Source organism: Corapipo altera, unplaced genomic scaffold (genome assembly GCF_003945725.1).
Source record: "Corapipo altera isolate COAL_440 unplaced genomic scaffold, ASM394572v1 140, whole genome shotgun sequence".
Taxonomy (NCBI): Eukaryota; Metazoa; Chordata; class Aves; order Passeriformes; family Pipridae; genus Corapipo; species Corapipo altera.
Window position 1 is genome coordinate 41,988 of NW_020885077.1, and position 14,613 is coordinate 56,600.

The 14,613-nt window shown below is 46.0% G+C and overlaps 1 protein-coding gene across 1 annotated transcript in view; it reads left to right on the top strand.

Annotated features, from left to right (window-relative positions):
• Positions 1-14,613, top strand: part of WTIP (WT1 interacting protein) — an 84,761-nt gene that overhangs the window by 18,595 nt on the left and 51,553 nt on the right. The window contains exon 2 of the mRNA XM_027669364.1: positions 12,113-12,214. Within this exon, the coding sequence (XP_027525165.1) occupies positions 12,113-12,214 (102 nt within the window). The remainder of the gene's footprint in view (positions 1-12,112; positions 12,215-14,613) is intronic.

Below are 14,613 nucleotides of genomic sequence, written 5' to 3' on the forward strand. Positions count from 1 at the left end.
CTGGGAGAAGTGCTGGATAGACTAGAGGGATGTGGTGTAGTTCAGCAGGACCTTGACAGGCTGGAGAAATATGGTAACAGGAACTTCAGGGAGTCCAGCAAAGGGCAGTGCCAAGTCCTGCCCCTGGGGAGCAACAGCCTCACCCAGTGCCATGAGCTGGGGACACACTGGCTGGAAAGCAGCTCTGCAGAAAGGCCCTCTGGGGTCCAGTGGACACGAGCCAGCAGTGTGTGCTTGTGGCAAAGGAAGCCAACAGCATCTTGAGCTGGTGTTCACACCCAACTGCCTTGGATCACAGGGATTCTGAAGCTGAAGGCACGTCCTGGACATCCACCTGGCAGCTGGGTGCCCACAAACCCTGTCCACCCTCAGTGTCTGGGCAGTTTGCTCACAAGAGCTGTGTCTGAATGAGGGGCTGGGAGTGGGTTGTGTCAGCTTCTGGTGTGGGTAGTCCTGGGTGGGAGATGTGGCAGCTCCCACCCTGTGCCCAGATGGAAGCTCAGGTCTCATCCAGCTTCCCAGTCGCAGCTCCTCTGGTGCCCACTTCTCAGGTGGATCTTCTGGAGCTTAAAAGGGCACCCAACAGTTACCACATAGATCATAATCACGTGTGAATTATCTTTTATTGCTTTTGTCGTGATCCTAATCTGAACCACTGCTTTAGTAGTAGGGAAAATATTTACCACTGACATTGCACGTTGGGTTTGCACTGGGCTCTGCAACGATGGATGAAGAGCCAGCACAGCTGAGGTGGAAAGAGTTACCTCTCTTTATCACTTCTGTTTTGCTGAGTATTTTAATTAAAACCAGAGAGAGGGAAATTTCTCACACTGTTTCCAATTTTTAGTGGTTTCACCTGCTGTTGAAAATTGCATCAAGACATAACAGTACAGGGATGATGTCAAGAGGAATGAATGCTCCTTTTAGTGGCTATGAATAGAGGCTTCTCATATCAGTTAAGTGTTCACTTAAAATTAGGAGAAGATTACAGGTTTATGTTAGTTTTTAGCCAGTCCTCTAAGACGTAAATTAGCTAACATTTCACCACTTTGTGTAACCTTTCAAAATGGAGAAGGGAGGTTTGGATGATGAACTGTGTAAGGTCACATTTATTTGGAGATATTTGCTGTAGCTAACAACATGGCAAATTACCTTCCTAACCCTTCAGGCTTTTCTGTCTGCTCACTCTTTCCCTGCTTTTTCTGCAGTTCTTGAGTTTGCTTTTTGTTGCTTCTAGAAAGATTTTTAAGGAATAATTGTCCCAGGGGAGTTTGCTCCATAACTGTGCTTTAGTTGTATTTTGTAAGTGTTGTGAGAAATTTAGGCACAACTCCTTTGCTATCTTGTGACTGTGGGTGGTGGAGCTGATGAGTTACTCACAAAATAAGAGATGTCTGGGTGGTGGGGTGTCAGGAGTGGGAGAGAAGAGCATTTTGTCTCTTGTTCATCACTTTGACTTGAGTCTGGCATCCAACTCCACAAGAAGGGGAGTCCATCTTTCAAAAACCAACTTGAAAAGCAGATGCCTGGCTGTCTTGGTGTGGAGATGGTGAGTAGGGTGAGTGTGGAGAAGGCACCCAGTGCTAGTTCTGCCCTGAAACGTGATTGGGTCCTGCAGTGCTGGTTGGCAGCTGTTTCGTGAAGACAAGACTTGTTGGGCACCAATGTCACCGTGCACAATGACCACTTGGAAAGATAAATCCTTTCTGCCCTAAAGCAAATGGCCTTTGACATTAGCCATTGAGGCCACAGGGTCTTTCACTGTTTGCAGGACACGTGTTCCTTAATGGGAGCAGCTTAGCACTTCAGCTGAAGTGGTTGCAGGTGTCTCCATCCATGGGCCAAGGCTTTGGCTGCAGGTGCAGTGGGCAGGTTGTGACAAGAGCAGATGATGCCAAAACCCTTTTATGGTTGGGGTTTGCCTTTTATGCCAGGTCCTTCCTGAGCTGACTTGCTGGTCAGTGTCTTGTGCATTGTCTCCTCAGTGTCTGGGTTCTGCAGAGGAGCCACAAGGGTATAAAAGGTGGGTGACAAAAGAAGTGTGTTTGTACACACACAGTCTGCCAGCTGATGGTTTGTCACTAGGTGGGAGACAGCACACAGCTAAGTATGTGTTGCCTCTGCCTATACACTCAGTGGAGTGCTATGACCAAGCCCATCTCCTACTTCCCATTCCTTACAGGGAAAACTGTGTTATTCTTTTTTATTTTCCCCCCAATTTTCTGGCCTTTTATACCCACTCTGCTCCCATTTCATGTCAAGATGACAGTCAGGGTCAAAGCAGGGGAGAGGGATGGTCCTGAGTGTGATATTTGTGCATTTCTGGATCATTGGATACTGTTTGGATGCAGATCAAGTGTGTGTTCACATTTCTGTGGAATTCTCCAGACGGATCACGTACCCTGGAGTTCACGCCAGCTGCTGGAGAGCAGACTGTTACCTGAGCCAGGACTGACAATACCTGATCCAGCAAAAAGTCAAAGCAGTCCAGACAAACAATACCTGACCTAGCAGAAATCTTGCCAATGTGGAGTAAACTATCAGTACTTTACACTTTGTGGCATCTTTTTCTATGGCACTAAGAGTTGTAAAGCTGGGTTTGTTCAGTCCCTGGAGTTGCTGCCCACCTCAGCAGAAGGGTCACTGTCAAGCAAGAATGTGTCCACTCCTACAGGTCTGGGTGGTGCTGTGTGGCCACAGCTGCCATGGGGAGCAAGTCACTGAAGGGGAGAGCGGAGCTCAGGTCCTTCCGTGGATATGTGAAGCTCAGAGTTGTCCTCTGGCGGGAATCCCTGTAGACAGGAGTCTGACTAAAGCTCGGAACACCCACCACTTGTTTGCCTTAGGTCTGCACTGGAGAGCGGCTGAACCCATGGGCAGCTTTGGGTGTTGATTTTCTAACTTTGACTTTTTTTTTCTTCTCCCAGTCGGACCCACAGGAAGGAAATGAGCTTAAATATATAGCATTTGGTGTTAGTGTTTCCCAAAGGTAGAGGAGGCAAAATTAGAATATCCTGTTTACATGTCACTGGAGCTGTATTTGACCAGCTGTCCCAAGGGTTTTCAACTTGCTACATCAGGACAGGCTTTTCTTATGGTCTGAATGTCTTCCTGTCCCACTGGAGGAGAGGAGTGGGGCTGTTTGCAGTAACACTGAGCCCCTCCCTGGGCTGAGCGTCACAGCTGCACAGGAGACTGAGCCTTTCACTGTAGCCAAGGTGGGGCAGGTGAGGCCTGCCAGGTACTTCAGAACCAAAGTCCTTCATGAGCTAAAGGTGGGAGAAATATATGACAAATTCCTTTCTGAAGGAATTGTTGTTCCTGCAGGGTGTCCTTACAGGAAGGTACATTCCTCCTCCTGATGTTCTCAAAGCATCCTTGAGTCACTTGACTTGCAGTGACTGAAAAAAACTGGTTCAGAGGGTTGAGGTGACAGGTTTTTAAGTCATTTCCAGCTTTCCTTAAGTGTGTAGTTCAGCCTTTCTAAACAGCTTGGTATAATACCTGCCTATATGTGTGCTTTTGTTTAAGCAAAGCTATTTATGCCTCTGGAAGTGCTGAAGAACCTCCCTGTGGCAGGTGAGAACGAGTGAGTCGGTGTGAGCACCTTTGCAGGGTGGGTGGTGGAGATGTAGGGCTGCAGTGCCTGTGGAAGGAGCTGCTGGATTTGGAACCAGTGTGTTACGTAATGCCATGGCTTTCCAGACTGTCATGCTCCTTCTGGAAATAGCCCAGTTATCTAAGAAAATAGAAAAGTGCACCTGGAAACTTTTAGACTAGTCTCCTTGTTTAATCATGAGCCCATTTGAAATATGTCAAGGAAGGCAGCTGTAATATATGACCTTTTTGTGCCATATATTACAGTGATGACTCATATGTGCAGTGTCAGGAGAATGTAATGAAAAGTCTCTCCAAGTTGACGTCTGTGCAGCTGATGTTTGCAGCTCTGACATGCTGTGGAGTTCAGGGTATTTGGACTGCATTGATGGTGCTCTCAGTATCACTGCTGTTACCTGGTTGCACAGATTTTTGTAAGCTGAAGCATTTAAATTGATTCTGTCTTTTCCATGTCATCTCAGAAGGCCTTTTCTCTGAAGACCACACAGGTGTCAGTGACTCATATTTAATATAGAAAGGAGCCAAGACACAGAGACTAAAGGCAACTAAGAAAGTCAAAACTGGAAAAGGAGGCTGGTACAGTAGAGTTTCTGGCTGCTTCCGTACTGTGAACACTGTCACTTCTATAGGAAAAACCTGCAATGTGTAGATAAGTATGGTATTATTAATGTGTGGCATCAGTAAGCACAAAGGAAAGGTGATGACAATATAAGGTTTAAGTATTTTATTATTTATTTACTGTACTAAAGCTGTCTCAATGTCTGTAAACCTTCCACTGGAAACAGCTTAAATAAACCTTAGCAGGCCTGCAGTCTGACCTGCATTGTGCCAAAGTCTGAAGTGATGGCATTGACAAGCATCTCACCCCACAGCTCAGGTGATCTCCAGCTGGTACAACCAGCAGTTAAAGCACTGGTATAAATTGCAGTATCCATGCTAATTAAAAACCAAGTAATTTTTTTTTTCATCTTTTCTACTACCATCTGTGAAGTGCCACTTCTTCTGTTGCCCATTTTATTGGGATATGCAGTGGGAAGGTCTGCCCTCTTCCTAACTCACTTCAAGGATGCAGCTGGGTGAATACCCCTAGTGCTTTACACCAGATTCTCAATAAGAAATTTGCCCTGGGGCACTGTGGAGCTTTGGATGTTGGTATTGTACCTTTTTGGACTAAAACTAGGACCTGCAGGAGCATTGCTCGTTTCTGCTGGCTGTGGGACCTGTGTGTGTGTCTGCTGGGCTCGCCTGGTGACTCTGGATGTGGTAGTGTGTCCTCCTCTGCTAGCAGTTGTACAAGCACCAGTTTTTCCTGACCCTAGTCTGTCTTCCCCTCGTCTGTCTTCCCCTCATTGCTACTACCACTGTTCTAGAAATTTTGCACTCCTCAAACAGGCTGAATTGTGTGTGTGATTACACTCACTGTGTTCCAGGCGAAGTAAGTGTGGGTTGAGCTGAAGGGTCTTGTTGACCTGGTCCCTTTGGGGTGGAAGAGGGTGCATGCCCACAGCCTTCAGATGTCCAGCAGTGGAGGGCAGCAGGACAGGAAAGGTGCTTTACAGACACACTTTTCCCTCCAAGTCATCCATTCCCAGTGGTGCCCTCCTTGCTTTGCTAATCACAGTATTCACTAGGCACTTTTACAAGCATGATTTTCCTCCCTGTCTTTTTATTTTTGCTTAGTACTTTGGTTGCTAAAGTTATTTGCAAGTCCCCTTGTGCCATGGTTGTCAACTTGAGCATGAGCTTTGAGCAGTGAGCTGAGCTGTGAATCCCAGACAAAGCCAAAGGGGCACAGACGAGAGGGCAGCCACGAGAACTGCTCTGTCTTCCAGTTCATTGCCTCACTAGCAAAAGATCTTTCTATAAATGCCAAGTAAGAAGTATAAATCATCCTGGAACTGCCATGCACTAAATCAAGAAGTAGAGAAATGAATGAATATTTGTAAACCAAGTGTCAGTGTAACTAAAACACGAGGCAGAACAATGGGACTGTGCTGTGCCTTGTGCGGCAGTGGGATGCACACAAAGGGAGCTCTGCAGGGCTGTGGAGCAGGATGAACCCTGTGCAGATAGCATCAGTAATTTCATGGTTCAGAGCAGGAATTTCACATACTGTATGAAGCAAGAAGCATTTGCTGCGCTAGCTTCGGGCTTTCTCTGTGCCACTGGGTGGATCTGCTTTAACAGTAACAAAAACCTTCCAGTTTCCAGCAGCTGCTAATCAGAGCTGATACCGGCTCCCATGGCATCTCCCACTCGGCAGTGCTGACCTGGAGCTGCCACGGCTTAATTCACCAGCAGACATGCCCTGGGCTCAGAGCTGCTAAAATACAGAGTCAGGGAGGGTGATGTTGGAGAATTGTTTCTACAGCCTTCTATGTTCCCAAGCACTTGTCCATCACCTCATCCTGCATTTGAAACTCGGGAAAGTTAATGACAAAGCAGAACAGACTGTGGATGGCTACTTTAAAAGCAAGCAGGAATGGGCTGAGTCCTGCTGGCAACACCGACCCCTCAGGCAGGTGGAGCTTGGCTCCTGTGCCCTGATCAGCACTGTCATTCCTGGAACTGTCCCAGTACCTTCCTTCATGGCCGTGACCTCTCCCAGTATCTCTGTCCTACACAATCCACAGCCTCGTTAAGCAATAGGCAGAGTGGAGGTAATGAAAGGTTTTCCAGGAGCTGGAGTTAGAACCTGGAGCTTTGCTTCTTGAGAATCTCCCGTGAATGTGGACTTTGCAGCATTTGTAACCGACATAAATTAATCTCAGATTTTGATTTTTCTGCTTAGAGTTCTATACAAGTCATCCTGCCTCAAGCCTGAGGAAAGCCTCCTGTAGCAGGCAGTCACTGAAGTGATGGAGATCTTTTCAAGTCAGCCGATATATATCTCAAGGGCCTAAGTAGTTTATTGTTTATTCCTTGAGGAGGAAAGCAAGGTCGTGGGGCAATCTCACTAAGGTTTAACAGTGGACAACAAAAAGTTTCACAGTCTACAGCCTGCTTCTTGTCCTGCTTTGCTTAAGCTGTGATTTGTGTCAGGTGTTGTGGCCCATGCTTCTCCAGTTTAGCCTTCTCCAGCAGTCACTGCAAGGAGTGACTTGCAAACCAGAGTTGTGTTACTGGATGGGGTCGGATCCCTCCTGGCTGTGGGGTGTTGTGGTGCCAGATGTGGATGGGCTGGGGCTTGGGAAGGAAGCTTAAAATGTTTACTTGAGCATTTCCCACTTTTTTTTTAGTCTGTCATTTTTAACATTAATTCAAGTTGTGGTGTCTTCTGATCTTCCTCTGGGGCAGAGGGCAGCGCCTGTAGCTTAGCCAGGCAGTCCCTCCATCATTCTCATCACAGGATGTTGCTGCTGAGTGTGTCCAGGATATATTTATTCACAACTTGTACATACCAGACTTTATATTAGATATTCAATCCTTGGTGCATTTGCAAGGTATCTGCCAGGTAACAGGCTAAAGCCCTCCACAGTGGTGAGGGCTGGAGGGTTTCCTGGGCTGCCTCCCTCCCTCCTGCCTGGCTCTGCCCCGCACAGGTGCCTCGTTCCTTCTCTCTGTGTCTGGCTGGGGGATGACGTGTGTGTCAGGAGATCCCTCCTCCTGTGGTTGCTGGAAGGAAAGGAGCATTTTTCTCCCCTGAAGTCACCTCTCCCCACCCCTGCAGGATGTCTGCACAGTAGCTGCCTCAGCTCGGGCAGGTGGTGTGGCAGCGCTGGCAGGACTGCCCGGGCCGGGAGCAGCGCTGCTGCTTCCCTGTTTGCCTGGCTCCCGAGCACAACATTCCTTACAGGCAGCAGCAACACCCTGCATTGCTGTGCCCAGGAGTGGGATCACTGGCTGCAGGCAGGGTGGGAACACCTCTCGTGGCAGTGGCACCTCCAGGGTTTGACACAGCCCCTCCACGGCCCCTCCTGCTCTTGTAGCTTGGCCACTCTTGCTGCAGTTCGGCTTCTTGAGCTGAGTTCAGGCTTCCCTCCTCCTTTGTTCTTCCCACTTAATGGCAGTAGGTTTCCATGTCTCTGCCCTGTGCCTTGGGTAGGCCACAGGTGTGGAAAATCTCACTGGGGACTCGTGTAGAGATGGTCTTTTCCTGTCTGAGAGAGAGGGGATTTTGCAGCGGCCCAGCATGATGTTCACCCACCCTTTTCCCAGCACTGCAGCATTAACAGAACTGCAGAGGCAGGGAGGGAGTCATCTGTACCATGTGTTAGTTGTTAATTTTAGCTTTACCATAACTCTTGATGACAGGGCTTGGTTGTTTTCTGCTGTAGGCAGCATGTAGCAGTTATCCTGGAGATCTTACAGCCACGGTGTGGCCATAAGACAGTAAAGCTGCAGCTCATCCTTGAGCTGTGTCAGGGTGTCCATAGCCAGATTCTCCCCTGGCTCCCACAGCTGCTGCTGCTGAAGTTGAGAGGCCATATGGTACCACTTCTCTTGCATTTGTGCTAAACCTCTGCCTTCAGGTTACATAAGGATGGCATTAGGCACAGCCTGAATTCCACATGTGTCTGAGGACAGAGCTTGGCCAAAAGGTGGTTGTGTACCTGCCAGGTTACATTCTGCATTTAACCTTTTTCTACAGCCTTTTTCCTAATTCTGGGTGCCTTGGGAAGTCTGTATAAAGTACCAGCCTGTACTGGCATGGTCAAAAGAGCATCCCAGGATTAGCTGTACACTGGGCAACTTCTAATGCATAGGGTGCTACAGGGAACTCTTACAAGTACACACTGAAGCAAATCATACAGCTTTAACATCTTCTCTAGGTTGTTGCTGACACTTGGCTTGTTATAATGCATTGCATTTGGTTTTGAGTTGGGAGCAAAATCACTGCCTACATCAGAAAATACCCGTCTGATTGTCTGCTGGTGCTGACAGTGTTTGGTGGTGCATGAGTTACCCAGGGAGCACCGTGCCTCTGACAGCTCTGTTGCAACGCAGTGCTGGAGGCTCTCCTGGCTCATGTCCAGAGATGATGTTCTGACTGCTGTTCAGGCTCAGTGAAGTGGCCTGCTTGAAGGTGTGGGGAGCACTGGCCCTGTGCTGTAGCAAACTCCAGCAGGGAGTCCCTGGGAGCTCCTTTTTATATCATTTGTGCTGGTCATCTGCTGCTGTGGTCCACAGTGTGTTTGTTCAGTCTCTCTCTTTGGTTAAACACTCTATGAGGATGCCAACACCACTGCAGCCAAGGAATGCTGTGACTCTGTGCTCCTTCTCAGGCAAACTTTAGGTATATGCAACATCTTGTAACAGCTTTTTCTAGCTAAAGAGAGACACCAGATCTGTAGGGAGCTGATGACTTGGGTGGAAACATAAGAGTTGATGTGTTAAAGGGCTGGAGGTACAGCTGACTGCTTGAAACAGAGGTGCTGGGAGGGGCAAGGAATCCTATAAAGGCTGAAGTGGTTGATCTGAAGTCATGTCAAGTGGAGTGTCAGAAACAAGACATGCTTGTGCTGTAGTTGAACATTATTCATAGGCATTTTAACAAGCTTGGGAATTAAATATGGGGGGGAAAAAGTGATGTAGTTCTTCTCAAGGCTTTCACAAGCTTGCAGTGTGCAATCTGGGCTGTGACTGGTGGAAAACCAGACCTGAATTGCCATGTAGTCAGGGCTTTTCCTGGGCACTTATGAACTCACACCACTCACACTGCAGCTGCATATACATTTTCCAATATACACTTGTGGAATTTTACATAGGCTTTTTTAGCATGCTAATCATCTCCATGGTCACTCATTCCTGGAGTTAATGACTAGTCTCTTAGAGCAAACAAGTTAACAAACTGACAGCTGCTCCTAACGAATCATTTGCTTGGAGAGGCCAATGCAAGTTTAATATCCACAATAAATCCTTCTTCTGCTGCTCATGGTTCAGTGGAGCAATGGCAAAGAAATGAGGTAATAACTTTCATTTATCAAAGCAGTTTGAGCTGTAGTAGATTTGTACATGAGAACTCATAGACAGAAATGCCAGAGAATTACAGGCTGTGGATTTCTACTCCTCTTTGGGTAGTATGAAGTGTAAATGGGAAAATGTAGGTGTTATAGGTCTGTCAGCATAACCTCACAGTCAGACTGTCAATAGCTGCCAGTCCCCAGGTACATGGTTGGCATCAAAAGCTGGGCAAGAAGCGTGCAGGTATCTGGAGAGCTCTGGGAGGGCTTTTCTCTGCCCTACCAGGAGTGAACTGAAACCTCACACCGAGTAGGGAACAAAAGCAAGAGGAGACTTGTTCCAGGTGTGCACTTCATGTTCCCTGTGGGTGTGCAGCCCTCCTGCCCTGTCTGGGGATCTGGGATCACTGCAGAGCTCCTGGAATGGGATGGGACAGAGCAGGTTGGTGGGTGCTGTGCTCTGCTGGGAGGAATTCCTGCAGCTGCTGCCTCGCATGACCTTTTCCAATCACAGTGCCCACAGTAATCAATAGCCATCTTTGATCAGTTAACCATTAACTCATGGCAAATAGCAGGGGGTTTCCATAACATTTGGTTATAAATAAATAAATTGCAGCCTTGGATAAGGCAACAAATGTTCCGGAATTCCCATTTCTCCTGTCAGGGCTGAGCTAGCCTAAGGATTGGCATTTTCTTAGCACTTTGTGTGCAGTAAACTGATGGATCTAGTTGGCAACTAGTTTGTATTACACATTTAACTTGAGACATTGTTAGCTGCTAATATTAAACTTATAGTTGTTGCTTCACTAAAATACTGAAATCAGGTTTAATATTTTAAAATAGTAATTATTAGATTTTTTTTTTAAATTATCATTTCATTTGACAAATATGTTCACAGTCTAAAATGGCAACACTGTGCCAGGATGTTGAGCTATTGAATGAAAGGCTAATCTCCCTTCATGATGTGAAATAAGGGAATTAATGGTATAGACACCAAGAAACCCGTGGTTTAATGAATGGTCTTTCCATTTAAGTATTGGCATTAGTCCTGTGTATGTACTTGCCAGTATCCCATTTAACCTGATCGTCCTACACAGCCCCTACAGGTGTTTGTGCTTGTGCTGCACTGCCCTGAAGCAGTTCAGTTTCAGAAATGGTGTTGGTTTGGCATGGTCAGATTTTGTGTTTTCCATGGATGTGTATAAAATGTTCACAGCACAGCAGGGGAGAATTCTGGGTGATAAAAGCCCAGTTTTGTATATTCTTGAGTTCCTAGGCTCTTGAGTGTATTAGCAGTTTTGTTGATGCCAGTGATTAATGTCAAGCTTGTGCATGCATTTGTAGAAATAGGGCCTCAAACAGCATATGGAACTCCGCAGTTTCTCAGAGTTGTGTGAGGCAAAAAATCTCAATTTTTTTATTTTCTACTGTAGTATTTAAGAAAAGATCATACAGCCTTGACTTGAGATGTACTGTCCTGCTGCAATGGAGTAGAGACCAATGGACATCTCAGAAAAACTTAAAAGTCAGTAGTTCTGAGCGTGTGACAGAACGATGTGGATTCTCCAGAGTTTCATTTCTTCTTCATGGGAATACAGAACCAAAGTGATTCTTGAATTATCTCTCTGCTCTGGTTTCACTTTAAAAGAGGTTATGCATAGGTAGAAATAAATGCATAGGCAATAGACTCTTAAAACTATAACTATGAGGAAACAGCTTTAAAAAAAAAAACCAACAAAAACCCAAAAATAACCAAACCACCTCAAAATCGCCTCTTTGTAGAGCTTACTGACATCATGACCTTCCCTGTGAGTCTGCCATGTGTGGAGCTGACCACTGACTTTGCCAGTGCTGTGTTGGCTCCTTGTGCTTTGGTCTGCTGAGGACTCCCTGGGAGCCATCCCTGGCATTGCCCAGGGCAGGCCTGGGCAGCAAAGGTGAATTTCTGACCCCACTCGAGCAGCATTTGTGCCCTGAGGAAGGAAGAAGCTTTACTCTTCTGTGTTGTAGGGTGCCAGGTTTTGTTTGGGGGGTTACATGCTCTGTGAACAGAGAGATAAGCAGATAATAAATGTGTCTGATAGATCCACTCCTCCAGTACCGTGTGGCTTTCACTGTGGACCAACACTCCTGGTGTTGCATTTCTGGAGAGGGGCAAAGAGAAGCCTTTTGGGTTTGGACTGAATCGTTGTTTTATTAGTGATTGTTGAATATATTGTGGTGGAGCACTTAGTTGTGAAGGTCCCACTGAATTATTTCTTGGGTAAGCTGAGTTATTTGCAGAGAGTATAGATTTTTTTTCTCCTTTCTGTTTGCACCTGCCTCCTCTGGATTTCTGTCTTAGCTAGCCACAGTCTCCATGGATTGAAACACCAGCAGAGGCTTGCCCCCCTTAATTTTGGGTTAATTTCCATGCATTTGTTTCCCTCCAGCCGCCTGCTGTTCTCTTGGGTACTTGAATCTATTCAGAGTGAGGAGCTCATTGATTTAGGGCCTGATGGGGGGTATCATGAGTGTTGTGAATCAACAGCCTGGAGCTGTTTTTAGGAGCTGCTGAGGGTTTTAACTTTGGTTCTCTTTCTGTTTTGTAGGTATTTGTATAAAGTGTGGAAAAGGTGTGTATGGAGCAAGCCAGGCTTGCCAGGCAATGGGTAACCTCTATCATACCAACTGCTTCACGTGCTGCTCTTGTGGTAAGTCAGATCTACTGTAGCCTTATTATGTGGCTTCCTTTTGTAATATATATTCCTTTAGCAACCAGTGCACAGGGTGAGACCTCATCTTGCCTGCTTCCTCAGGCAAAATTCCCACGCAAGACTCCAGCTTCAAAAGTTGTTTTTTTTTTATTTGCCATCTGTAAGTGTTCAATGGTGTTTTCCTAAGCAGCAGCCCAGAAAAGTAGTGTTTGGTTGTTTTAAGGGCTGCATTTACAAAAAGGCTTCAACCTGGCTGTTATAAGCACTATATGCTTTAAATCACTTGTGTTAATGGAACTGTAAAGTGCATGTATCATTTTTATGGAAAAAGGGACAGATTTGTGCAGCCAAACACATATTTTTGTCTCTTTCTATTTGCAAATGCAGCTCTAGTCAAGCATGTGTATTTGTCATTTCTGTGTATACTCAATGCTCAGAAATTGTTCTCTTATGTTCAAATGTGACAAGAAGAAATAGAAACTGCATGTTGAAATATCTTATGCTATTACAAAATTTTATTTTTGTAGGGGAAGACCAGGTGGTAAATCACTGTCTCCTCCATGCTGTTCTCAGGACCTTTTTAGGTTTCCTTTTTAATCTGAAAGTGATGTTTCTGTGATTTGGGGAAGCCATGGCTTTGCCAGGGGAAACAGGACATGGAAAATTCAGGGCAGCACTTTCAGAGTTGTTTGCCTTAAGTCAAGCATTGTGAGCTTAAGTTGGAGTCCTCAGTGTCTTGTCTGTAACTGCTGAGAGCTCACAAATTCCCACCCAGTTCAAGGGAAGTATGAGAGCTCAATTTTCAGGAGTCAGGTAATTTTTTATGCTTTATGCACACATTTACTTAGGTTCCTGATATATGAAAATATTTACCTGGATGTTGAAGGTCTTGTTGTGATACATTTACACAGCAAAAGATTCCCTCTGAGCAAAATATGCCAAGTGGAAATTGTTTATAAAAAGGATTAATTAAGGATTAGGAAAAGAGTCAAAGATTATTGGCATAGAAGCAAATAAGTTGATAATCAAAAGACCATTGTAAAGTTCACTTGTGAAAGGAGAAGTGTTGTCTTTTCTCCTGAGGTAGAGATAAATATTTGTTTAAATAAACCTGCAACCTGACTGTAGAATTTAGTGACCTTTAGAAATTACTGTGGACCATTACCAGATGCTGGGATGAACTCATCCCAAACCTTCAGGGATCGCTCTTGACTTTGCTCAAGTCTGACAGTGAATGAGTAGCTATTTTGTTGGCTCCCAAAGTGAGCAGCATCCTGCTTAGCTGAGGATTACAAAATATGATAGTGGATAATATCTCTCCACTCACTGCCAACATTAACCAAACCTAATTGCATGGGTGAGTTCCAGCTTCCTCTCTGGGGCAGAAATGTTGTTTTGAAGTAGTCAGGATGCAAGTTTGCTACCACAGGGATCTGTACGCAGGTCACTCTGTTCCTTAGTAAAATGTGTAAGGGCCAAGAAATGTATTTTAACAGCAAAATACAAACACAACTTGATTATTTAAAAGCACAACAAGCTCTTCTGACTGTTCTGGTGGGGTGCGTGTGGCCAGTGTACATCTCCCATAGGGCGACTCAAGACATGTCTGTTTGGAGCTTCGTTGTGCCCCACCCCAGCGTGCCCTGGAATTTTGTGATTCACACTGAGTCACCAAAGGCACGAGGAAACAGTGCTCCAGGTTGTCTTCTGAGCCTCTCTGTGCTGCTCACGGGCTGGATGGTCAATGCCATGGAGAGGGGAGTGTGTGGGGACTGCCTTACACGGGGCACTGCAGAGGTGGACGTGCTGCTGACAGGGCAGCAGTGCCTGAGTGCAGGTGAAACACTTCATCAAAGCCTGGGTTCATCTACAGCAAGTGGGAGTCAAAAGCAGAGCTTTTCCTCTCAGCTCAGCTCTGAAGGAGTATCAAAATAAGCATAGCTGGAAAAAGGGTGTTGCATTTACTCTTCTGTTTCTCACTATATTTGGGGCTGTGCAGCCCATGGAGTGATTCAGGACAGTGCCAGTAGATCCAGACTTGACATGGAGGTTCTATCTTTGGGAACTGCACCCTTGAGTGCAGCAACCAGATGGAAACTTCTTACAGTACTGCTGTTTGTGAACAGGGAGTTAATTCTGTGACATTGGTGGGACCCAGGTGAGAAACCTGCGCTGTAGTTTTGGTACCCACCTTTAAAGGGATGAAGGTAACTGGAGAGGGAGGGTCCAGAAGCACCTACACAGATGATTAAAGGCTGGAGAAGGGCTAATCATAAGAGCCCAGTGTATTTTGGGTATCAGAAAGTATGGAAGGGAGATGTGGCTGGAGCTTGTAAATACCCATAAAACAGCATTAGAAAGTGGTCTCATATGTACTAGAGACAAACACAAGAGAG